Below are 26,806 nucleotides of genomic sequence, written 5' to 3'. Positions count from 1 at the left end.
AGAGTGTTTACTTTGCATACAGACTGGCACATAATAAGCCCTCAACAGATGTACTTTGTTATGCTAACCACTAGTAATAATAAAAGTGCATGAGGACAAACCACAACTGGCTTGCCTTCCAGGGTTCCCATTCTATATGGAAATGCAGAGACACAGCTTGGGCCATATCACCAACCAGGTCACAAAAGAATGGAAAATAAGATCAGTTGACTTTGATGTCCAGCTCAGTAACCACTGCTGGGTCCATGTGGGGCAGAGATATGGCTGGTCACGGCAGTGACTCCAGGAACATGGACATGGCCTGGGGCAGTGAAGGGAGACAGAGAAGGAATAAAAGTTGCTCCAGTAGCCCTGAAAACCCTAAAACAACGAAAATGTATTCTGCAGTTCATCTGCATTCCGACATCCCTCCAGCTCACAGAGGACTTTCCATTTTGAAAGCCAATTCTCAAAATCAACCAAAGACAGCAAAGTAAAATGATTCTACCAACATTAAGCAGAGAAGGCCGCTGGCAGCAGCTAACCCTTGGCTCAGCAAAGAACAAAAGTTATTCAGAAGACTTGACTTAATTACTAGTGAAGAAACACTCTGCAGCAAAGCTGTGTCGGAGGATCCTGGTGGACACACATGGGGTGGGGAAAATGCTGGCAACTTCTATGACCTGACCTAGATGGAACTCCTAAATAGTGCTCTCACTTGAATATTTCCAGAAAAGACAAACACTCTGCTCTAGCAGAATCAAAGTGAAGTGGGATCTGACTTAAAGCAGGAGCATCCTGACCACACAGCGCCCGGCAGTGCACATGGCCACAGCCAGTGGACGCTGTACACTCCCTGCTGCTGCTGCTATTAGTTGCCACTGAGTCGATTCTGACTCATGGCAATCCTGTGCGTGCAAAGCAGAGCTGCTCCATGGGGTCTTCGAGGCTGTGACCTTTCAGAAGCAGATCACCAGGCCTGTTTCTGGGGTGCCTCTGGGTGGGTTTGAGCTGCCAACTGTTTGGCTAGTAGCTGAGCACTCAACTGTTTGCACCACCCAGGGACACTAGTGAAAGAAAAATTAAAGGAAATGTCACAGAGGGATAGGAATACCACTCATCACTCGCCAAGGACAATCCACAGTATGGAGATCTGCTACAGAGCTTAAAACACGTTTCATAAACTTCACTAATTAAGGTCGCAAACAGGCCCAATTAAAAAGGGACCTGGGTTTGTCTAACCTAGAGAGAGAAAGTTAAAGTACAGGAAACGTTATAGGGTTAATGGTAACAACTACTGGATGTTTCCACTGCTAAAGGGCATTAAGGCAGCACCCTATGAAGAAAGGGCTCACATTGAAGTGTACCCCTAGAAGAAGCAGAATAATTTTTCCTACTATTTTTGAAAAAAAGGGCAGAACATTCTCTTTCTGGGACGGTAGTAAATGCAATTTACCCCCAGAAATGTGCAATCAGACTAGAGACGAATGTCCTTCTTAAAAAGTCGTTCAGGTTCATAATTCTTCCATAAACTAGGACTACTATTCTAAGATGTTTTCTAGGCTAAATCTTGATTAATCAAAGCAGGTTATTGTTCCTAACAATATGCAACGTTATGGATTGAAACGTATCCCCCAAAAATATGTGAAGTCCTAACCCCTATATCTGTGAAAATAATCCTATTTGGAAATAGGGTTTTATATGTTAAGGAGGACATATCAGTGCTGGATGGGTCCTAAACCTAATCACTTCTGGGTGACATAAAGAGCAGCACAGACACAGGGATAGGGCAACACAAACCGGGAAAGACAGGAACTGTCTGATGATGATGGAGGCAGATGAATCGACAAGCCCGGGAACTCCAAAGACTGCTGGCTCCTAGAAGCTGAGATTGACAAGGGCCTTTCCCTACTGCCAAAACCTTGAACCATGAGAAAATAAATTTCTGCTTTTTAAAGCCGCCACTTGTGATATTTCTGCTACGGCAGCACTAGATAACTAAGACACGTAGGTAAGAAAAGACCTAAACCTGCGCTGTCCAATATGGTTGCCACTAGCCACATGTGGCTACTGAGCACTTGAAATGTGGCTGGTCCAAATGGCATGTGCTCTAAGTATAAATTACATAACCGGTTTTGAAGGTTAAAAAACGAATGTCGAATATCTCATTGATAATATTTTTATACTGATTACATGGTAAAATATAATATTTTAGATATACTGAGTTAAATAAATTATTAAAATTAATTTCACCTGTTTCTTTTCATTCTTTTTAACGTGACTACTGGAAAATCTTAAATGACACGCAGCTTGCATTTGTGGCTCACGCTGTATTTCTAGTGGATAGGACTGACCTAAACAACCACAGAAGCAACACTATATCAGATGTACTTCTGGGTTCCTGAACATTTTCAAAATGCAACCAGAGGAATGAAGACCGGTAAGCAGTGTCAGGTGCATTCAGAGGACACAGGTTAAGTGCTACAACAACAGAGGCAGCGGCAGCTATTACGTTGTTTTAAGTAAGTAATAAACCTAAACAATAAACTTTCCGGGAAAGGAGATGTTGCAACTGCAGATTCTTTCTCCCCGTGCCTGGAAGTGTCCTGGAGACTCCCTTCCTGCTTACCTTTGATGAGCTCCGGCCTGTACGCCTTCCGCAGCTGCTCCAGGAAGCTGTTGTAGAAGCCCTCGGCCTGTTCCGTGGGCATGGCCAGGTGGAAGTCAGGCTTGTTCCCCTTGAGGACGCACTGGAGAGTGAACTGGCTGACACACAGCACCTCGTACTCTTTGTCCATCACACTCTTTGACCAGTGCTTCCCACTCTCATCCTCAAACACACGCAGGTTTAAAATCTTTCGGACCCTGCAGTGAAAAACAGCAGTGAGAACTACCTGAAGAATCACAAGGCCCCACCACACCCTACACCCCCAAAGCAGGACCCGCATCCTGCCAAATAAGGACAGAATGCTGACTCCATCACTTCCAGGAGGCATGAATTTGGGCAAGTTACTTAATGCCTCCATCCCTCAGTTTCCCCATCTGTAATCAAACCAAACCAAACCCAGCGCCATCGAGTCGATTCTGGCTCATAGCGACCGTATAGGACAGAGTAGAACGGCCCCACAGTTTCCAAGGAGCAGCTGGTGGATTTGAACTGCTGACCCTTTGGTTAGCAGCCATAGCACTTAACCACTACGTCACCAGGGTTTCCTCATCTGTAATACAGGGGTAATAACAGTCCTATCTCATAGGATTATTTCATGATTTTCTTCTTTTTTGCCAGTTCCTCCAATTCACTGGAGCTACTGGTAGGAACTGGGGTAAAGAATACAACCACTCATTATCTGCTCCTTCAAACTGGGGGGGGGCGGGTATTTCAAAAAAAAGCCAAATTCTAATTTTTTATGTTGTCGTTATTGTTAGGTGCTGTCCAATTGGTTTCCACTCATGGTGACCCTGTGTACAACAGAAAAAAATACTGCCTAGTCCTGTGCCATGGTCACAAATCATTGCTATGTTTGAGCCCACTGTTGCAGCCACTGTGTCAGTCCATCTCACCGAGGGTCTTCCTCTTTTTTGCTGACCCTCTACTTTACCAAGCATGAGGTCCTCCTCCAGGGACCAGTCCCTCCTGATAAGATGTCCAGAGAATGCGAGACAAAGTCTCACCATCTTCACTTCTAAGGAGCATTCTGGCTGTACTTCTTCAAAGGCAGAATTATTCATTCTTGTGGTAGTCCATGGTATATTCAATATTCTTCACCAACACCATAATTCAAATGCGTCAATTCTTCTGTCTTCCTTACTCATTATCCAGGTTTCGCATGCATATAAGGCAATTGAAAATACCATGGCTTGGGTCAGGTGCACCTTAGTTCTCAAGGTGACACCTTTGCTTTTTAATACTTTAAAGAGGTCTCTCACAGCAAATGTGCCTAATGCAATACGTTATTTGATTTCATGACTGCTGCTTCCATGCGTGTTGACTGTAGATCCAAGTAAAATGAAATTCTTGACAACTTCGTGATTTCTTCCATTTATCATGATGTTGCTTATTGGTCCAGATGGGAGTATTTTTGTTTCCTCTAAGTTAAGGTATAATCCATACTGAAGGCTGTTTGTTGTCTTTGATCTTCATCGGTACAGTGAGTGCTTCAAGTCCTCTTCACTCTCAGCAAGTAAGGATGTGTCATCTGCATGTTGCAGGTTGTTAGTGAGTCTTCCTCCAATCCTGATGCCTCATTCTTCTTCATAAAGTCCAGATTCTCAGATTATTTGCTCGACACACAGATTGAATAAGTATGATGAAAGGATACAACCCTGACACATACCTTTTCTGATTTTAAACCACACAGTATCCCTTTGTTCTATTCGAACAACTCTTGGTCTATGTACAGATTCCACAGGAACACAATTAAGTGCTCTGGAATTCCTGTTCTTTGCAATGTTTTCCATACTTTGCTGTGTTCCACACAGCTAATGCCTTTGCATAGTTAATAAAACACAGACATCTATTTTACAGAATTTTTTATAGAAAAATTCAATCTTTACACTGGGATAAATAATACCTCATTTTTACACACCTTCTTGGAGTTACTCAAAATAAACAACTCAGCAAATACTCTGAGAGAAAACCCATCCTTGTTGCAAATACGCAAAGGGATCTAGAGAAAGGAAGCTTGACAACTATGTCACATGCTCCTTAAGCCTCAGAGGGGTTTGACCAATACTTGTACATGACAAAGAAAGCCACCTGGTCAAGGAAGTGGACCAGGTAAGATGTAGATGGTCAGATTTGAGAAGCACGGCAAAGAATCACCTACGTGAAAGCTGAAATTCCACCACCTGAAAGCCACCCTTTCGGATGGTGTTGAAGACAATGGCAGTTAACACTTCCAGCGTGCTTCCTATGGGTCGAAGTTCCAAAAGCTCTACAAATACTAATTTCATGGAACCTTGTAACAGTTAAGTGGTGGGTTTGTCTTATGATGAGTCATATCTCTTAACCACCAAGTTAAGCGTTAGCTCTCTAGCACATCAGGGCCATAGGAAGACGTAGACCCGAGGCCCAGTTTTCAACCACTACACCCTTTTGCTGCCTCTTGAGTATCCAGGGGACAAATATTAAAATATCAACATCTGAAGTGTACCGAATTGTGCATTACCAGTCATCGGCATCTTAGCAAGAATTAGGTTCTGAGTCTGATTTTCATCCTAATGCAAAAGAAACAACAACAAAATAGTAAAAACTGATAGGAAGAGGCAAGACTGGGCAAGTTATGCCCAAGCTCTGGGTACCAAGGAGCAAAATAAACAGATGTTAAGCATCTAAAGTAATTGGGTCAAGTGGTGCTGGGGGGTGGGGGGGAAACATAAGATGAGGGTGGATCAACTGTACTATGACAGCCTGCAAGGCAGCAGCAATGGCAACCTCCCCTAAGTCAGTGAAAAGAGCACTCGGCTTCAGGGTCAGATCACCTAGATTCTACTCAAGCTCAGGCTTTTCACTGAGAGTGTGTGCATGACTTTGGGCATCTAATATAATGTCTCTGAGCTCCAGGTCCTTATGTGTACAGTGAACAATGGGGCGTTTTAAAAATGCATAAATAGTGCCCAGATTATATTGCCCTAATAAAATTAAAAAACGAAAATCATACATAATGAGCTCGGTGTTTGTATAAAGAGAAAAAGAGGCCTAGTTCACAACGTAGCAGCAAATCAGGACTTCTGCTTCATGCTGACCTAGTGGATGATAGATTCCTCTTCCTCAGTCTCTAAACAACAGAGGAAACCATACTACATAGAATGGGACAACTGATACGGGCACAAAATAATACAGAAACTCCCGGAATGACCACCACCTGTACCATTCAAATAGCAATGACTTGGAAATTCGCATCTTACATGTGCTCCAATTCTTTCTGTGTATCCTCCAGAGAAATACCCAGCAACACACAGAGGCCCCGTCCAATGGCACTGATCTGCTCTCCTCCAACTAGAAGGAAACACAAGGGGAAAAAGACTCAGAAGCAGACACCATGACGCACTTATAACTGAAGAGAATGTTTTAAACATCCCGCGTACTTCTTGTCATTACTTTGGCTAAAGTCAGTAGGCGTTTAAAAGTGAAGGAGTTACACAAATGCGGTGAGACGATCATAAGTCACGTTCATTCTGATTTTGTGTCTAGAATAAGGGGAGCCATGAAGTGAACAACCCATTAAGCAGGATTTTAGGGGTACATTTTCATCTGTGTAAGTTGTACACCTACAACTTCCTATGGTTGAATTTGCCCATCTGTACCTACAGAACAGTGTTTCCTTCCCCCAGAGAAATCAGCAAAGCTGGTAACACAACACACAAACAGCAGAAATGGAAAAAAATCAACCCCCCCCCCCCCCGGCAAAAAAAAACAAACTATGGTTCTCCTACTTACTGCAGAGAAGATGATTATACACTGGAACTATGATTTTTGTGTTAAGATTCAACTCAGCAAACTATTATTTCCCAGTTTAGCACTGAAGTTACATTCTAAGCCAATGATCATTTGAGCTTTTTCAATCATGCATCTCATTCATAAAAAATATGAGCACACACCCCTAACATTCTGTACTTATAATCAAATAAAGCACTACCACCATTAGACAATATCCCAAACATTAATACAGTTCATTTAAGCCAAAATTCCTCATTATGAGGGTGATTTTAAATCCATATTTGAGATGGTGATCTTGATAATTTTCTCTTTCGGGGGGGGGGGCTTTTACCAAATCTTATTAATTATGGTTGTTTTATCTCATCATGGAAACCCTGGTGGCATAGTGGTTAAGTGTTACGGGTGCTAACCAAAGGGTCGGCAGTTCGAATCCGCCAGCCGCTCCTTGGAAACTCCATGGGGCAGTTCTACTCTGTCCTATAGGGTTGCTATGAGTCGGAATTGACTTGACGGCACTGGGTTTATCTCATCATATGCTGAACTATGTTACAATAAGGAGTACAAGGGTCAGTTCTGCCATTTTCTTGTTATTTTTCCTACTGTTTTCTTGTTACTATACTGGATAATAATACCAGTAAATATACCTAGCCAGGCAACATAGGCTCTGCCATGTTGGAATGTACTGGCAGCTAAGGAAACAGAAACTCCCCTCTTCTTTCAGGGGACCACCTGACATTCACACTGGGGGCACCACTATCAATCCATTACTTAAATATCAGTAAAGAGGCCGAGCCAAGATAGCAGCTTAGTCACATGTACCGTAACATCCCTGTGTACCAAAGACCCAAAAAACCAAGCAACACAGAAGCAGGTAACAATCTGGGAATGGTGAACATCAGAAAAGCAAGTCTAAGAACTGAACTCAACACTGACTGGAAGAAAAAATGAATGAAAGCAGTGAAAGAGCAGTAACATGGAACAGAGGGGCTGAGCCAGCTGTCCCAGCCCTATGTGGCCATCTTAGGACAAAGCCAGCGGCGACCCTGGGTGAAAAAAACAGAAAGGCAACTTCATGACTTTTCCAAAAGGGACAGAGGAACTCTACAGACACACATGGCAAAAAACCAGAGGCAGGGAGGGAGCCAGGATCCAGAATCATAGACGCCCAGGAACAGCAGCCCCTGACCTCAGGGGTAAGTGGCATGCACGAGGCGGTGGACTTGTGGAGTGTTGGCAGTGGGAGGTCTCCCACCCGACCAGTCCCTAGGCGGCCCCCCTCCTCACACTCGAGGTGACAGGTCCCACTTGCTAGTTGCAATGGGTGCAAGGTGCCCCGGCACCTGTGTATCCTAGCTGGAGAGACGGACTTCCCCTCACCCCATCCTCCTGATCGTAGGCAGCAGAGAGTCCCATACCCTGACCACCTCGCCTGACCGGGGACCACAACACGAGCCTATCCTCCCCCCCAACCCAACCCAACCCCACACCATCCACTACTCCCCCTTGCCCACCCAATGAGCAAGACTAGGCATGCCCCTATCAGCCACCTACGCCCCCCACTAAGGCCCCGGTAGAGGGCAGTGGCAGCAAGACAGTCCACCCACCACTTCCTCTTCCTTCTCCCCTGCCTCACAAGGGGCAGAGGAGACGAGACTGCATGCACACCCCTCTGCCACCCCATCTCCCCTCCCCCCACCTCACACAAAGTGGGGGTATTGCCACTGTGCACACATCCACCAGGTGTGACTCCCTCCCTTGACCTGCCCAGTGAGGAGCAGAGGAGTCGCGACTCCACACACATCCCACAGCTCCTCTCCTCCCTCTCCCTGCCTAGTGTGAAGCAGAGGAAGCACCACTGTGCACACATCCAACAGGCACAATTCCCTCCCTTAACCCATCCAGTGAGAAGCAGAGGAGCTGCAATTGCACACACATCTCCCCGCAGCCCTTTTCCTCTCTCCCCCGCCAGTGCAGAGCAGATGCAGAGCAAGTGTGCACACATCCGCTCACTGCACCTTCCTCCCTCTTCTCACCACCAATAGGCGGATGCAGCAAGACTGAGCAAGCATCCACCTGCTGTTCCTTCCTCTTCCCACCAGGAGAAGGTGGAGGTAGAGTGACTGTGTGTGCGTCTGCCCACTGCTCCCTCTCTACCACCCACACCTCCCCCCCGAACCAGCAAGAGGTGACAACCCACCACCACTCACCCAACACACCCATCAGACCGGCCGCTCTACCTGCAAAGAGAGCACCACTGCCTGCTCCTGTGAAACCAAACCAAGGACAGTCGGAAGCCAAAGCCCAACCAACTCACCCTCAGCCACCCAACAAGACCAGTAAACAGAGACACAATCTCCCACACCTACCTGCCATCCCACTCACCTGGAGACAAGCAAGGAGTGCCCCAGCATGGCCACTCCACAACCAGACCACCATGCCAGCCACGTCTGCCAGGGATCAGCAAAACAACAGGAACCAGCAAACAATTATACAATTTAAAAAAAACATTCAATAACCCCTTAATGTCCCAGAGACAACAGACAAGAGCAAATCACCTGAAGAAGCAGGGCAAGATGGCTCCAGTAAGCTATCAAATTAAAGAACCAGAAAATATCCCTGAGGGAGAAAAGGTAATGGAACTTCCTGATAAGGAATTCAAAAGACTTACATATAGGATCATCAAAGGAATCAAGAAAAACAAAGACAAGACAATGGAAAACACAGACAAAACCAAGGAAAGCAAAGATGAAACACCAGAAGAATTTGGGAAAATAATACAAGAACAAAATGGCAAAACAGACAATTAGAAATCACACAAAAACAGCAACTATAAATCTAGAAGCTTAGCAATAAAATTAGAAACAGACACCTGCATGCAAAGTCATGGGAGCAGAACTGAAACAACGGAAGAAAGGATCAGTGGAATAGAAGACAACTCCCTTGACACTAATCTGTTCAAGGAACAATCAAAAAAAACGAATCAAGAAAAATGAAGAAAGCCTAAGAGTTATGTGGGACACCATGAAGAATAACTTAACGTGTGATCAGAATCCCAAAAAGGGAGGAATCAACAAAAAAAAAGCACACAAAGAATTGTTGAAGATTTCCTGACAGAAAACTCCCCTAATATCATGAAAGACAAGAAGACAACCACCGAAGAAGTACAACAAACCCCATACAAGACAGATCTCAAAAGAAGAACACTAAGACATATCATAATCAAACTTTCCAAAACCAAAGACAAAGAAAGAATCCTGAAGGCAGATAGGGAAAAACAAAAGATCACCTACAAAGGGGTATCAATAAGACTAAACTCTGATTACTTGGCAGAAACCATGCAGAAGAGAAGGCAATGGGATGACATAAAATCTTGAAAGAATAGAACTGCCAACCAACAATGTTATATTCAACAAAATTATCCCTCAAACATGATGGTGAAATTAAAACATTTTGAGATAAAAATTAATTAAAGGAATTTGTGAAAACCAGACCAACTTTAAAAAAATTTTAGAGAGTCCTTTGGACAGAAAACTGACAACACCAGACAACAACTTGAGACTAACACACATGACAACATCAGCCAGATAACAACCCAGATAAAAAAAACCTCAAAAATAAAATAAAGCTAAGAGATGGAAAACTGGAACCAGAGACATCAACCTGTAACTGACAACCACTTCAAAACACCAAGGGTTTAGAACTTCCACACAGAGAGGAAACCAAAGCAATATTAAGAATTAAAATTACTGCTTTAAACTTAGGAAGGTAAATTGCAGGGCAACCACAAAGAAAGTAAGTCTACTCATCAAAATATAAAACTAGAAATTCATAAAGATTCAGTAACACAAAATCAAAAACAAAAAAAAGACAACCACAATAAATAAATAAAAACTCAGCACAGGAAATTAAGTGGAACAGAGAACTATCAACACCACCGTAAAAGCACAACAAAATGGCAGCAATAAACTCACACCTATCTATAATCACACTGAATGTAATAGCCTAAGTGCACCAGTAAGGAAAGGGAAAGTGGTAGAATGGACAAAAAGAACATGACCCATCAATATGCTGTCTGCAAAAGACATAACTTAGACACAAAGATACAAGTAAACTAAAACTTAAAGGCGGGGAAAAAAATACCAAGCAAAGAATAATCAAAAAAAGAACAGGAGCGGCAATATTAATCTCTGATAAAACAGACTGACTTTCAGGCAAAATCCACCATGAAGACAAGTAAGGACATTACATAATGATTAAAGGGTCAATCCACCAAGAGAATATAACCATAATAAATATATCTGCGCCCAGTGACAGGGCTCCGAAGTACATAAAACTCTATAACAGCACTAAAAAGTGAAACAGACACTTCCATAATAATACTAGGAGACTTTTAACATACCACTCTCAATGAAGAACAGGAAAACTAGAAAGAAACTTAACAAAGACACCAAAGATCTAAACACCACAATCAACCAACTCACCTCATAGATATATACAGAATAGTTCACCCAACAGTGGCAAAGTACACATTCTTCTCCAATTCTCGTTGGTCATTCTCCAGAACAGACCACACTTTAGGCCACAAAGCAAGCCTCAACAAATTGAAAAACATCAAAACAATAAAAAGGATCTTCTCTGATCACAACACTCTAAAGGCAGAAATCAATAACAGGAAGAGAAAGGAAAAAGAATCCAATACTTGGAAACTACATAAGACTCTGCTTAAAAACTAGCGGGCGATAAAAGAAATCAAAACATGGAATTAAAAAATACCTAGCATCAAACAAGAAAGAAAACAAAACATACCAAAACCTTTGGGACAAAGCAAAAGCAGTACTCAGAGGTCAAATGATAGCAATAAATGCACCCATCAAAAAAGAAGAGAATACAAAAATCAAGATGCTAACCCTACAACTCAAATAATTAGGAGAAGATCAACAGAAGAAGCCCACAGTCACCAGAAAATACAAAATAATAAAAATTAGAGCAGAAGTAAATGAAAAAGAGAACAGAAAAACAAGAATCAACAAGACCGAAAGCTGATTCTTTGAAAGGATCAATAAAATTGATAAATCACTGGCCAAACTGACAAAAGAAAAACAGGAAAAGATGCAAATAACCCAAATAAGAAATGAGATGGGTGACATTATGACAGAATCAACCAAATAAAAAGGAGCATAACAGAATACTTCAAAAAACTGTATTCCAACAAATTTGAAAACCTAGAGGAAATGGACAAATTTCTAGAAACATACTACCTACCTGTACTAACAAAAACTGAGGTAGAAAATTTGAACAGACTCATAACAAAATTCGAAATTGAAGTGATCATTAAAAAAAAAAAAAAAAAACCTCCCCCATAAAACAGTCCCGGCACAGACAGCTTCACTGGAGAATTCTACCAAACATTCAGAGAAGAGTTGGCACCAATTCTACTCAAACTATTCCAGAACAAAGAAAAGGAAAGAATACTCCCAAATTCATTCTATAAAGCCACCATAACCCTGTTATCAAAGCCAGGCAAAAACATCAATAAAAAAGAAAAGTACAGACCAATATCCTTCATGAATATAGACACAAAAATCTGAACAAAATTCTAGCCAATAGAATTCAACACCACATCAAAAAAATAATACACCACGACCAACTGGGATTCATACAAGGCATGCAAGAATGGTTCAATATTAGAAAATTAAGCAACATAATCCACCATATAAATAAAGCAAAGGAAAAGAATTACATGATCATGTCAATCAACACAGAAAAAGTCTCTGTAAATCCAACACCCATTTCTGGTAAAAACTCTCAGCAAGATAGGTATATAAGGGAAATTCCTCAATATAATAAAGGGAATATATACAAAACCAACAGCCAACTTATCCTCAACGGAGAGAGACTGAAAGCACTTCCCCTGAGAACAGGAACTATACAAGGATGCCCTTTATCACCACTCTTATTCAACATTGTACTGGAAGTCCTAGCAAGACCAGTAAGGCAAGAAACGAAATAAAGGGCATCCAAATTGGTAAGGAAGAAGTAAAACCACCCCTATTTGCAGATAATATGTTCCTATGCATAAAAAATCCTAAAGCTTCCACAAGAAAGCTACTGAAACTAATAGAAGGGTTCAGCAAAGTTGCAGAATACACGATTAACATAAAAAATCATAGAATTCTTCTACATCAACAAAGAGAACTTTGAAATGAAATCAGGAAAGCAATACCATTTACGAAGCCCTCCCAAAGATAAAATACTTAGGAATAAATCTAACCACAGACATAAAAGACTTATACAAAGAAAACTACAAAACACTACTGCAAGAAAACAAGAGAGACCTACGTACCTAGAAAAACCTACCATGCTCTTGGATAGGAAGACTTAATGTTGTGAAAATGTCAATATAAAGCAGTATATAGATATAATGCAATCCTTATCCAAATCCCAAAAATATTCTTCGACAAGATAGAAAAACTAATCACTAGCTTTATATAGAAGGGAAAGAGGCACCGAATAGTAAAGAAGAACAAAGGAGAGGCCTCACATTACCTGATCTCAAAATCTACTGGACAGCCACAGCAGTCAAAACAGCCTGGTACTGGTGCAGGGACAGACACAAAGACCAATGAAACAGAACTGAGAATCCAGATGTGAATCAATCCACATACAGAAAGCTGATCTTCAACAAAAGCCTATTAAATGGGGAAGAGACAGTCTCTTCCCCATTTTACATTTCTTTTCAACCACTATAATGATATTGAATCTAACTTTCCTATCTTTTCTCTAAATAGGAATCTTTCTATGTCATCAACTTTTCCTAAACACCTTTTAATACTGACAAAACTGGATATCTATCGGTACAAAAATGAAACAGGACCCACACCTCACACCATACAAAAAACTAAATGAAAATGGATCGAAGACCTAAATATAAAACCTAAAACTATAAAAATGGAGAAAAAAATAAGTACAATGCTAGGGACCATAACACATGGCATAAATAGAATACCAAATATAGAAGATGAACTAGATAAATGGGACTTCCTAAAAATTAAACACTTATGTTCAACAAAAGACTTCTTCAGAAAAGTAAAAAAAGAACCTACAGACTGGGAAAAGATTTTTGGCTAGAAGATATCCAACAAGGATTTAATCTCTAAAATCTATAAGATACTGCAACACCTCAACAACGAAAATAATCCAATTTAAAAAATGGCAAAGGAAGGTAACCACAAAGGAGACTAACTATCCTACTCATCAAAATAAAATATGAGAAAAAAATGGAGACTCAGCAGAAACAAAATCAGCAACTACAAAGAAGAAGAAAAGACAATATAAAAACTACACCACATAAAAAACTAAGTGGGAAATACAAACTGTCAAAAAAAACACACAAAAAAAGAGAACAAAATGACAGCACTAAACTCATACATATCAATAATTACACTGAATGTTAATGGACTAAAAGCATGGATAAAGAGACAGAGACACAAACTAAAATTCAAAGGATGGAAAAAAATATATCAAGCAAACAACAACCAAAAAAGAGCAGGAGTGGCAATACTAGAAAAGAAAATTTTTCTGACAAAATAAACTTTAAAAGATAAATCTACCAAAAAGGATAAGGAAGGACAATATATAATGATTAAAGGGACAACATACCAGGAGGATATAACCATATTAAATATTTATGCATCCAATGACAGGGCTGCAAGATACATAAAACAAACTCTAACAGCATTGAAAAGTGAGATAGACAGCTTCATAATTGTATAAGAGACTTCAACACACCACTTTCAGTGAAGGACAGGACATCCAGAAAGAAGCTCAATAAAGGTACGGAAGATCTAAATGCCACAATCAACCAACTCAAACTTACAAACATATACAGAACACTCTACCCAAAAGCAGCCAACTACACTTTCTTTTCTAGTTCACATGGAACATTCTCTAGAATAGACCACATATTAGGTCATAAAGCAAGCCTTACCAGAATCCAAAACACTGAAATGTTACAAAGCATTTCTCTGACCATAAGGCTATAGAAGTAGAAATCAATAACAGAAAAAGCAGGGAAAAGAAATCAAACACTTGGAAACTAAACAATACCCTCCTCAAAAAAGACTAGATTATAGAAGACATTAAGGATGGAATAAAGAAATTCATTGAATCCAATGAGAATGGAAACACTTCCTATCAGAACCTTTGGGACACAGTGAAATCAGTGCTCAGAGATCAATTTATATCAATAAATGCATACATACAAAAAGAAGAAAGGGCCAAAATCAAAGAATTATCCCTACAACTTGAATAGAAAGAATGCAACAAAAGAAACCTTCAGGCACTAGAAGAAAGGAAATAATAAAAATTAGAGCAGAACTAAATGAAACACAAAACAGAAAAACAACTGAAAGAGTTAACAAGATCAAAAGCTGGTTCTTTGAAAAAAATTAACAAAATTGATAAACCATGGGCCAAACTGACAAAAGAAAAACAGGAGAGGAAGCAAATAACCCAAATAAGAAATGAGATGGGCAATATCACAACAGACCCAACTGAAATTAAAAGAATCATATCAGATTACTATGAAAAATTGTACCCTAACAAATTTGAAAACCTAGGAGAAATGGATGAATTCCTAGAAACACACTACCTAACTAAACTAACACAAACAGAGGTACATCAACTAAATAGACCCTTAACAAAAGAAGAGATAGAAAAGGTAATCAAAAAACTCCCAACAAAAAAAAAAAGCCCTGGGCCGGATGGCTTCACTGCAGAGTTCTACCAAACTTTCAGAGAAAAGTTAACACCACTACTACTAAAGGTATTTCAGAACACAGAAAAGGGCAGAATACTCCCAAACTCATTCTATGAAGCTAGCATATCCCTGATACCAAAACCAGGTAAAGACATCACAAAAAAAAGAAAATTACAGACCTATATCCCTTGGGGGTTTTTATCCCTTATGAACTTAGATGCAAAAATCCTCAACAAAATTCTAGCCAACAGAATTCAACAACGTATCAAAAAAATAATTCACCATGACCAAGTGGGATTCATATCAGGTATGCAGGGATGGTTCGACATTAGAAAAACAATTAATGTAATCCATCATATAAATAAAACAAAACAACTACATGATTTTATCAATTAAAGCAGAAAAGGCATTTGACAAAGTTCAACACTCATTCATAATAAAAACCCTCAGCAAAATAGGAATAGACAGAAAATTCTTCAGCATAATAAAAGGCATTTATACAAAGCCAACAGCCAACATCATGCAAATGGACAGAGTCTGAAAGCATTCCCCTTGAGATCAGGAACCAGACAAGGACGCCCTTTATCACCACTCTTATTCAACATTGTGCTGGAGGCCCTAGCCAGAGCAATTAGGCTAGATAAAGAAATAAAGGGCATCCAGATTGGTAAGGAAGTAAAAGTATCTCTATTTGCAGATGACATGATCTTATACACAGAAAACCCTAAAGAATCCTCAGGAAAACTACTGAAACTAATAGAATAGCTCAGCGGAGTATCAGGATACAAGATTTGCATTCCTCTACACCAACAAAAAGAAAATCCAAGAGGAAATCACCAAATCAATACCGTTGACAGTAACCCCAAGAAGACAAAATACTTAGGAATGAATCTTACCAGATATGTAAAAGACCTATACACAGAAAACTACAGGAAGCTACTGCAAGAAACCAAAAGAGACCTACGTAAGTGGAAAAACATATCTTGTTCATGAACAGAAAAACTTAACATTGTAAAAATGTCTATTCTACCAAAAGCCACCTATGGATACAACACAATTCCGAACCAAATTCCAATGACATTTTTTAACGAGACGGAGAAACAAATCACCAACTTCATATGGAAGGGAAATAAGCCCTGGATAAGTAAAGCATTACTGAAAAACAACAACAAAGTGGGAGGCCTCACTCTACCTGATTTTAGAACTTATTATACAGCCACAGTACTCAAAACAGCCTGGTACTGGTACACAAAAGATACATAGATCAATGGAACAGAATTGAGAATCCAGACATAAATCCATCCACATATGAGCAGGTGATGTTTGACAAAGGCCCCAAAACAGTTAAATGGGGAAAAGACAGTCTCCTTAACAAATGGTGCTGGCATAACTGGATATCCATCTGCAAAAAAATGAAACAAGACCCATACCTCACTCCATGCACAAAAACTACCCCAAAATGGATCAAAGACCTAAATATAAAATCTAAAATGATAAAGATTATGGAAGAAAAAATAGGACAACGCTAGGAGCCCTAATGCATGACATAAACAGCATACAAAACACTACTAACAATGCAGAAGAGAAACCGGATAACTGGGAGCTTCTAAAATTCAAACGCCCACGCTCATCCAACGGCTTCACCAAAAGAGTAAAAAAATTACCTACGGATTGGGAAAAAGTTTTTAGCTATGACATTTCTGATCAGCATCTGATCTCTAAAATCTACATGATACTGCAAACACTCAACAACAAAAAGACAACCCAATTAAAAAATGGGCAAAGGATATGAACAGATTAAAGAAGACATTCAGGTAGCTAACAGATACATGAGGAAATGCTCACGATCATTAGCCATTAGAGAAATGCAGATCAAAACTACAATGAGATTCCATTTCATTCCAACAAGGCTGACATTAATCCAAAAACCATAAAATAATAAATGCTGGAGAGGCTGTGGAGAGACTGCAACACTTACATGCTGCTGGTGGGAATATAAAATGGTACAACCACTTTGGAAATTGATTTGGCACTTCCTTAAAAAACTAGAAATAGAACCAGCATATGATCCTGCAATCCCACTTCTTGGAATATAGTCTAGAGAAATAAGAGCCTTTACACGAACAGATACATGCACACCCATGTTCACTGCGGCACTGTTTACAATAGCAAAAAGATGGGAGCAACCAAGGTACCCATCAACAGATGAAAGGATAAATAAATTATGGTATATTCACACAATGGAATATTACACATCGATAAAGAACAATGATGAATCTGAGAAACATTTCATAAGACAGAGGAATCTGGAAGGTATTATGTTCAGTGAAATTAGATGCAAAAGGACAAATATTATATAAGACTACTATTATAAGAACTCAAGAAATAGTTTAAACAGAGAATATTCTTTGATGGTTATGCGGGGGAAAGGGAGGGAGAGGGGTTTTCACTAATTAGATAGCAGATAAGAACTATTCCAGGTGAAGGGAAAGACAATACAGGGGAGATCAGCACAACTGGACTAAACCAAAAGCAAAGCAGTTTCCTGAATAAGCTGAATGCTTCCAAGGCCAGCATAGCAGGGGCAGGGGCTTGGGGACCACGGTTTCAGGGGACATCTAAGTCAACTGGCATAAAAAAACCTATTAAGAAAACATTCTGCATCCCACTTTGGAGAGTGGCGTCTGGGGTCTTAAACACTAGCAAGAGGCCATCTAAGATGTACCAATTGGTCTCAACCCACCTGGGACAAAGGAGAAAGAAGAACACCAAGGACACAAGGTAATTATGAGCCCAAGAGGCAAAAGGGCCACATAAACCAGAGACTACATTACCCTGAGACCAGAAGAACGAGATGGTGCCTGTCTACAACTACTGACTGTCCTGACAGGGAACACAACAGAGAACCCCTGAGGGAGCAGGAGAGCAGTGGGATGCAGACCCCAAATTAATTGTCGTAAAAAGACCGGACTTAATGGTCTGACTGACTAGCAGGACCCAGAGGTCATGGTCCCCAGACCTTCTGTTAGCCCAAGACAGGAACTATACCCAAAGCCAACTCTTCAGACAGGGATTGGACTGGACTATGGGACAGACAATGATGCTGGTGAAGAATGAGCTTCTTGGATCAAGTACACACATGAGACTATGTTGGCATCTCCTGCCTGAAGGGGAGATGAGAGGATAGAGGGGGGTCAGAAGCTGGTGGAACGGACACAAAAAGAGAGAGTGGAGGGAAGGAGTGTGCTGTCTCATTAGGGGAGAGCAATTTGGAGCATACGGCAAGGTGTTTATAAATTTTTCTATGATTTGTTAACTTTCACTTAAAGCACAATAAAATTTAAAAAAAAAATTGGCAAAGGATCTGAACAGACACTTCACCAAAAGCATTCAGGTGGCTAACAGACACAGGCGGAAATGCTCTGGATCATTAGCCATTCCCAACTTAGAGAAATGCAAATCAAAACTACAGTGAGATACCATCTCAAGACTATGGCCCTAACACACCCTTCTGAGCTGGAACTGAAGCCATTCCCAGAGACCGCCTTACAGCCAAACAATAGACAAGCCCATAAAATAAACAGTAATACCCAAGAGGAACGTGCTCCTTAGAACAATCAATTATACAAGATAAAAAGGGCAATATTTGCCCAAAAGCAAAGATGAGACCGCAGAAAGGAGTACAAAATCAGGACGAAAGAAAAGGGAAACCAGGGCAGAAATGGAGAAAGCGCTGGCATACAGTAGGGAATGAAGCCAAGACCATGAAACGCTTTATGTACAAACTATCATATGGGAATCTAATTTGCTCTGTAAACTTCCACCTAACGCACAGTAAATATACATATACACACATATATATATAACCCGCTGCCGTCGAGTCAATTCCGACTCATCGCGACCCTATAGGACAGAGTAGAACTGCCCCATAGAGTTTCCAAAGAGCACCTGGTGGATTCAAACTGCTGGCCTTTTGGTTAGCAGCTGTAGCACTTAACCAATACACCACCAAGGTTTCCATACATAAATACATATATATATATATATATATACACACACATATACACACATATCAGTAAAGCCTAATTTCTCCAGTTTTATGCTTAAATTAGTTTTTAATGTTTTCCTTTGTGTTGCTTTTTTCTTAACAAACTATGAATGACTTACCATCCATTAAGTCACTAATTCAAAAGCTGAAATAGAAATAACTTATCCTGACATAAGCAGTAAATAACTGCAGTGTGTGTGCTTGTCTGCACTGCTTTAGGAAAAACCTTTGGCTTTATTTGTTTTTAAATAAATCCGCATTTCCTTACATGTCAATACGCTTTCTAAATTTTCCTCCCAAAGTATGTTTTAAAAGCTTAAAAAATAAGTTATTCAGCTATGCCCACCATTAATGTATGCACACTATAGAAAACTCAGAAAATACAAGAAAAAAGAATACCCATAGATAAGCATTTTAATGATTTCCTCTTTATATTTTCTCCATTTGCAGATTTTATTTTACATTTCTTTTCAACCACTGTAATAATATTGTATCTAACTTTATCTTATCTCTTCTCTTGATAGGGATCTTTCTGTATCATCAGCTTTTCCTAGACACTTTTTAATAGCTGCATCCCATCTCATGAAGAGTTGTATTCTAACCAGTGGATTAACCATCTCATGTTGTTGGATACATAGCTTGTTTCAAAGTTTCACTTCAATAAATAACACTGTGGTGACTGACACTAAAGATTTTCTACATCTGAATATGTTTAAAACTTTCCATAATAAAGTTTTTTTAATTAGATTATCACAATCACCATGTTAAGGCATCAAATAGATCCAATAAATATTATAAATCGAATCTATCACATAATGAGATGTGACTCCTACTAACATTCTACTCTATCCTCACCATAAACCAAAAAACCAAACCCACTGCCATCGACTCGATTCCGACTCATAGCGACCCTATCCGACAGAGTAGGACTGCCCCCATAGGGTTTCCAAGGGGCTCCTACTGTATTCAAACTGCCGACGTTTTGGTTAGCAGCCGCAGCACTTAACCGCTACACCACCAGAGTTTACAACCATAAAACAGAAAGTGGTATTTTAGAATCCCCGAAATAAAATGTCATTCAAACACTGCCACATTTCAGTAGGGTCTGGCACATTTTAAAAGAATCAGAAAATCCCTTTCATTACAATTCAACTAGAAGGCCTGGATAAACTGAAGGTCCTTCCAACAACTTAGAACTGCGTGGTTCTCCAGACTAGAAGTCACAAACCATGAACACCTGCCCTCAAGTAACACCCTTATCTTTTTTAACGCACAGGGTTTGGTTTTGTTGTCCTCGTTGTTCCTGTTAATTAAAGGCATATAATTTGCATAGTAAACTAAAATAACTCTAACTGCATTCCACAAATCTCACAGAATACGCGTTTTCAATATTCCACATACGCAGAACGGTGAATTCAGGAGAAGATAACTGCGGAAAAGACAAAATCAACTCTCACACAGCAGGCTGGAAGATTCTGCTCAAAAAGCAAAAATTCTTGTCACCTATTAACTTTCCCACTTTTAGTGAACTTAAATATTGACTGAAATTCAGCTATAAAACCCTTGTTTAACAATCTCATAACTCACAGTGCTACCTATTCTCTTTTAGACCAAGGCCATACCCAAAACCAAAGTTGCCAGAAGGGCTTAGAAATCATCAGTCAGGGTTGAAAGCAGAATCTTAGATCTAAGCATACGGTTTGTGTGGGTTTTGTTATTTCTTTAGGGTTTTTTGTTTTGAGAGTTATACTCTTGTGGATACAAGAACCCGTATTTGGTGTAGATTAGATGGAAAGAAAAAATACTTAAACTGAAACGATGTAATTTTACCAATAAGAATAGAAAAGACTAGAAAACCATATATTTTTTTATTTGCTGTATTTAATATCATGATTTGAGTTTTAAAACGGCTCCCTTCTCTGCAATTATCATTTGGAACCTCTGAACAAACGTTCAAACCAGGCTACAGTGACCGAGTCATGACTAACGGCTGGGTGGCTCGGTCCACAAGAAACGAGGGAAAAAAGAGGTATTTCCTCTGGAATTCTGTAGGTTCTGACCCCGGCAGCGCGGGGCTCGGCGAGTGAAGGAGGCAGACGGCGTGGGCAGGCGCGTCCTGTGTCCCGTTGGGCGCTGGCCCTGTGGCTGCACCCACTGTCACCTCATCCACCTCTTCAGATCTGTACATTTCATCGGGAGTCCAGCTCCACAAAAACTGCGTTATTTAAAAATGACATAAAAATGAAAGCTGTGAGCGGGAACGGTGGAGGGGGAGCCCCTGCTCCGGAAGTGCTCCCGAAACGCTGTTCGCGCAGCATCCCGCTGAGGGTCGGGCCGCGCGTAGCCTCGCAGGCTCGCCACCCGCACAAGCCGGGGAACACCAGCCCCGAGGGGAAAGCCTTAGAGCAGGGACGGCGGGACCCCCGCCACGGGGACGGAGCGCTCGGCCTAGCGGCTGGCCTAGCGGCTGCGGCGACTCGCGCTGGGCAGCGGCGGCCGAGCGGCCTCGGGGACCCCGCGGGGCGCGGGGGCGGCCCGGCACAGGGTCGCGGACCGCTCCTCCGGGCCCCGGCCCCGCCCGACTGACCTGTGACGCTGGCCCGGGTGACGCGCTGCACCACGGCCTTCATGACGGCGGCTCGGCGGCTGGGCGGCGCCGCGTACGCTCGGGCCTCGCGATGCCGAGAGGCTCTGCGGCCGGCGCCCTCTGAAGGTGACACTCCGAAGTGCGGCAGCCGACCGGTCTGACCCAGGTGGGCGGTGCCCCGCCCCGCGTCGGCCACGCCCACCCAGAGGCGACCCACCGCCCACGGATAGGCTCCGCCCTGGGCCCCCGCTAAGCAACCTGGGAAACTATCATCCCTGAGAGGAATCATTCGGTCACAGTGTGCTTTCCCCCTTGAAGTCCTCTAATATCGTTGGTGGATGTGGAGAAAGAATGGAAATGGAGAGCAAGGACCACCGTTTCGCCAGAAAGGACTACAAACTACTATGTTTGAATATTGAATGCTAGATAACCTTAATCAAAGTCAAGGTCAAGGTTAACATCGCCAGTAATGAGACAATCGGACTTATGTACCTCCTAATGTTCCACTGAGAAAGATACAGTGTGAGTGTTTCAGCATTTCTGTCAAAAACACATACTCGGAATCTAATCATGAAGAAATGTTCTTGTTAGCTTGTGTTTAATGGGGGCCCAATGCACAACAGATGGAAACGCTGCCAGTCCTGGGCAATCCCCGTGGTCCACTGTGAATCCAACCATTAAGATCCACAAAGTTTTCACTGGCTGACTTTCAGAAGTAGATCAGCAGGCCTTTCTTTTCTTCTTGGACTCTTCTTAGTCTGGAAGCTAAGCATAGTAACACACAAGCCTCCACAGACTGACAGAGGGGCGGCTCATGAGGTGCACTGGCCAGGAATCCAACTGGGTCACCTCAAGTAAGGCAAGAATTCTGCCACTGAACCACCCAAACATAAACTGAGGAACATTCTACAAAATAACTAGCCAGGATTCTTCAAAACATCAAGGCAAAGAAAGTCAGAGCAACTATTCCACATTAAAGGAGACTTTTTAAAAACAGAAAAACGAAATGTGACGCAATAACCCGCATCTGGGTTGTATCCTTGCCAGAATAAAAGCAAAATAAAAATAAATTATATATATATATGCCATAGGGTCACTCTGAGTCAGAATTGACTCGCAAAGCAATGGGTTTGGTTTTTGGGGGGATTTAAAGTTCATTATTGGGATAATTGGTAAAATTTGAATATATTCTTTACATTAAATCAGCATATCTCAAACATTTTTATTTTAGGGCCCTTTTACATTTAAAAAAAAAATAATTGAGCATGCCAAATAGCTTTTCCTTGTGTGGGTTATGTGTATAGTCGCCGTTTATGTTGGTGAAAGAAGGTATTTGCAATGAAGAAGTTGTTGGTCTTGCAAAATTCTATCATTCGATCTCCGGCATTGTTTCTATCACCAAGGCCATATTTCCAACTACTGATCCTTCTTCTTTGTTTCCAACTTTTGCATTCCAATCACCACTAATTATCAATGCATCTTGATTGCATGTTGAATCAACTTCAGACTGAAGCAGCTGATAAAAATCTTCTATTTCTTCATCTTTGGCCCTAGTGGTTGGTACGTGAATTTTAATAATAGTCAAAGAATGGGAATTCCAGAACACTTAATTGTGCTTGTGAGGAAACTTTACATAGATCGAGAGGCAGTTGTTCAGACAGAACAAGGGGATACCGATCGGTTTAAAGTCAGGAAAGGTGTGCGTCAGGGTTGTATTCTTTCACCATACCTATTTTATTTAATCTGTATGCTGAACAAATAATACGAAAAGCTGGTATGCTGAACAAATAATAGGAGAAGCTGGACTATATGAAGAACGGGGCATCAGGATTGAAGGAAGACTCATTAACAACCTGCGTTATGCAGATGACACAACCTTGCTTGCTGAAAGTGAAGAGGACTTGAAGCACTTACTAATGAAGATCAAAGACCACAGCCTTCAGTATGGATTGCACCTCAACATAGAGAAAACAAAAATCCTCACAACTGGACCAATGAGCAACATCATGATAAACAGAGAAAAGATTGAAGTTGTCAAGGATTTCATTTTACTTGGATCCACAATCAACAGCCATGGAAGCAGCAGTCAAGAAATCAAAAGATGCACTGCATTGGGCTAATCTGCTGCAAAGGACCTCTTCAAAGTGTTGAAGAGCAAAGATGTCACCTTGAAGACTAAGGTGCGCCTGACCCAAGCCATGGTATTTTCAATCATCATATGCATGTGAAAGCTGGACAATGAATAAAGAAGACCAAAGAAGAGTTGACGCCTTTGAATTGTGATGTTGGGGAAGAATATTGAATATACCATGGACTGCCAAAAGAACGAACAAATCTGTCTGAGAAGTATACCCAGAATGCTCCTTAGAGGCAGGGATGGCGAGACTGCATCTTGCATACTTTGGACATGTTGTCAGGAGGGATCAGTCTCTGGAGAAGGACACCATGCTTGGCAGAGTACAGGGTCAGTGGAAAAGAGGAAGACCCTCAACAAGGTGGATTGACACAGTGGCTGCAACGATGAGCTCAAGTATAACAACGATTGTAAGAATGGCGCAGGACCGGGCAGTGTTTCGTTCTGTCGTGCATAGGGTCGCTATGAGTCAGAACCGACTTGACAGCACCTAACAACAACAACACAACATGTGGGTTATATCAAAAGATATTTACTGTATTACCAATTACAACTAAGAAAAATTTTTAAATATTTATTAATACATTTTAATATAACAATAATAAATCCATTACGTATTAATACTAGAGCAAGAATGGGAATGAAAAAAGTAAATGTCTTTATATTATGATGAAAATTGTTTGGAGCTACCAGATCCTTAAAAAGCTTCCCAGAGAACACTCTGAGAACTGCTGGATTCTATAATAGTATTGAATCAATGTCTATTTCCTAACTTTTATGTAAGAGAATGTCTTTGTTTTCAGACAACACACACTGAAGTATTTAGCAGTAAAGGTACATTCTATGTGCAATTCACTCTCAAATGTTTCGGAAGAAAATAATATATACAGAGAAAACAAAGAGAATGATAAAGCAAATAAAGGAAAATACTCATAACCAGGAATGTAGGTGAAGGGTACTTATTTTTTTTTTGTTAAGTTTGAAATCATTTCAAAATAAAGCTTTTAAAATATATCAAAACACTGGTCTTCTTTATGTTTATTTAACTCGAAAAGATCACTATCAGGAGGCAAAAGCATCTAGCAGCATCTCTTACGGTGGCCGCCTCTCCACTGCGTGCTCTCTTGTGACCTCCAAATTGCCCTTCTCTCCTGAATTTGAAGCCGTCAACCAATAGGTTCTTATCAACCAGACTAGCAAATTGAAGTCAGCCAGACGCAGAGTTGGAAGAACAGGAAGGCTTATTCATAGTTTGCAAACTGAGAGAAGGCGGGGTCTCATGACCTAAGGCTGCCAGCTCTCTGAACCAGGGCAGATTTGCTCCTTTTGTAGGGAGTGACATACATATGCATGAACAGTGAGGGGAGCATCTTCAATCTTGTGACAGGAAGAGGCACCCGCAGTCCGCAGGTGGCGAAAGCCTAATTTTTGGTGACTGGGTCTTTAAGTATGGTTCAAAACTGGCGAATGCTCACTGCTGCCACCCCAGGAAGGTTATATAGCAGGTAAATTCGGAGTCAGTACACCGGAGCCACAGCCTCCCTCCAGGAGAAGAGAAGAAACCTGGGGATTGGACCAGTCATAGTGAAGTGCTGTAGCAAAAGCTGTAACAAAAATGTAGCAAGAAGCAAGCAGCCATTTAAGATGCATCAATTGGTCTCGACCCACCTGGATCAAAGGAGAATGAAGAACACCAAGGACATAAGGTGATTACAAGCCCAAGAGGCAGAAAGGGCCACATGAACTAGCAACTACATCATCCTAAGACCAGAAGAACTAGATGGTGCCTGGCTACAACCGATGACTGCCCTGACAGGGAACACAGGAGGGAGGGAGCAGGAGAGCAGTGGGATGCAGACCCCAAATTCTCATAAGACCAGATTTAATGGTCTGACTGAGACTGGAAGGACCCTGGTGGTCATGGCCCCCAGAACTTCTCTTGGCCCAGGACAGGAACCATTCCCGAAGCGAACTCTTCAGACATGAATTGGACTGGACAATGGGTTGGAGAGGGATGCTGGTGAGAAGTGAGCTTCTTGGATCAGGTGGACACTTGAGACTATGTTGGCATCTCCTGCCTGGAGAGGAGATGAGAGGGTGGAGGGGGTTAGAAGCTGGCGAAAAGGACACGAAAAGAGAGAGTGGAGGGAGAGAGGAGGCTGTCTCATTAGGGGGAGAGTAATTGGGAGTGTGTAGCAAGGTGTATATGGGTTTTTGTGTGAAAGACTGACTTGATTTGTAAACTTTCACTTAAAGCACAATAAAAATTATTTTAAAAAATGTAGCAAGAGTAGACTTTTCTGAAAAACAACTATTACGGGATGGTTAATAACCTTTTCATGACTGCCTGCTTCAAATTCCCTCCTTCACCCCTGCTCAACCTCCTCCACGCAGCTCCTGAATGTGCGGATTCTTGATCAGTTTTTTCTCTTTAGTGTTAACTCTCCATTCTCACCTATTTGAATTCCACCTTCAGGCTGTTGACTGCCAAATTTCCATTTCCACCCCAGCTATCTCCTCTGAACTCTTGCATCCGAAAGCCCTCTTGACATCTCCATTTCCCTGAGACACAGACATCACAAAGCTAACAGGTTTCAAATGGAGTTCAAGACCCAGCCCCCAGACCCTCCATCCCCATCACCTGCGTTATCCCCGTGTCAATAAATGGCTCCACCACACATAGTCAAGCCAGAAGTGACCAGTGAGTGCTCTCTTCCACTCTCCCTGAGTAACTAGCCCGTGAATAAATCTCACTCTCCAAAATATAACATGAAATGCCGTCTTCTGTCCACCTCTGCACCATCATGGTCCAGGTCCCACTACCATATCTCACCTGGATTTCTACCACAGCTTCCTCACTG

General features: G+C 41.3%; 1 protein-coding gene across 2 annotated transcripts in view; it reads right to left on the bottom strand.

The window, feature by feature from the left end:
* Positions 1 to 26,806, bottom strand: part of DTD1 (D-aminoacyl-tRNA deacylase 1) — a 226,215-nt gene that overhangs the window by 184,819 nt on the left and 14,590 nt on the right. Inside the window, exons 1-3 of one of the 2 annotated variants that reach the window (XM_049870017.1) lie at positions 21,812 to 21,990; positions 5,887 to 5,977; positions 2,609 to 2,844 (exon numbers count right to left, since the gene is read on the bottom strand). In XM_049870017.1, the coding sequence (XP_049725974.1) occupies positions 2,609 to 2,844; positions 5,887 to 5,977; positions 21,812 to 21,854 (370 nt within the window). In that variant the 5' untranslated portion in view covers positions 21,855 to 21,990. Of the gene's footprint in view, positions 1 to 2,608; positions 2,845 to 5,886; positions 5,978 to 21,811; positions 21,991 to 26,806 lie in introns of those variants that run through there. The other variant, XM_049870019.1, reaches the window with a different exon arrangement.

This window comes from Elephas maximus, chromosome 25 (assembly GCF_024166365.1).
Source record: "Elephas maximus indicus isolate mEleMax1 chromosome 25, mEleMax1 primary haplotype, whole genome shotgun sequence".
Taxonomy (NCBI): domain Eukaryota; kingdom Metazoa; phylum Chordata; class Mammalia; order Proboscidea; family Elephantidae; genus Elephas; species Elephas maximus.
This window is presented reverse-complemented; position numbering and strand designations above follow the sequence as displayed.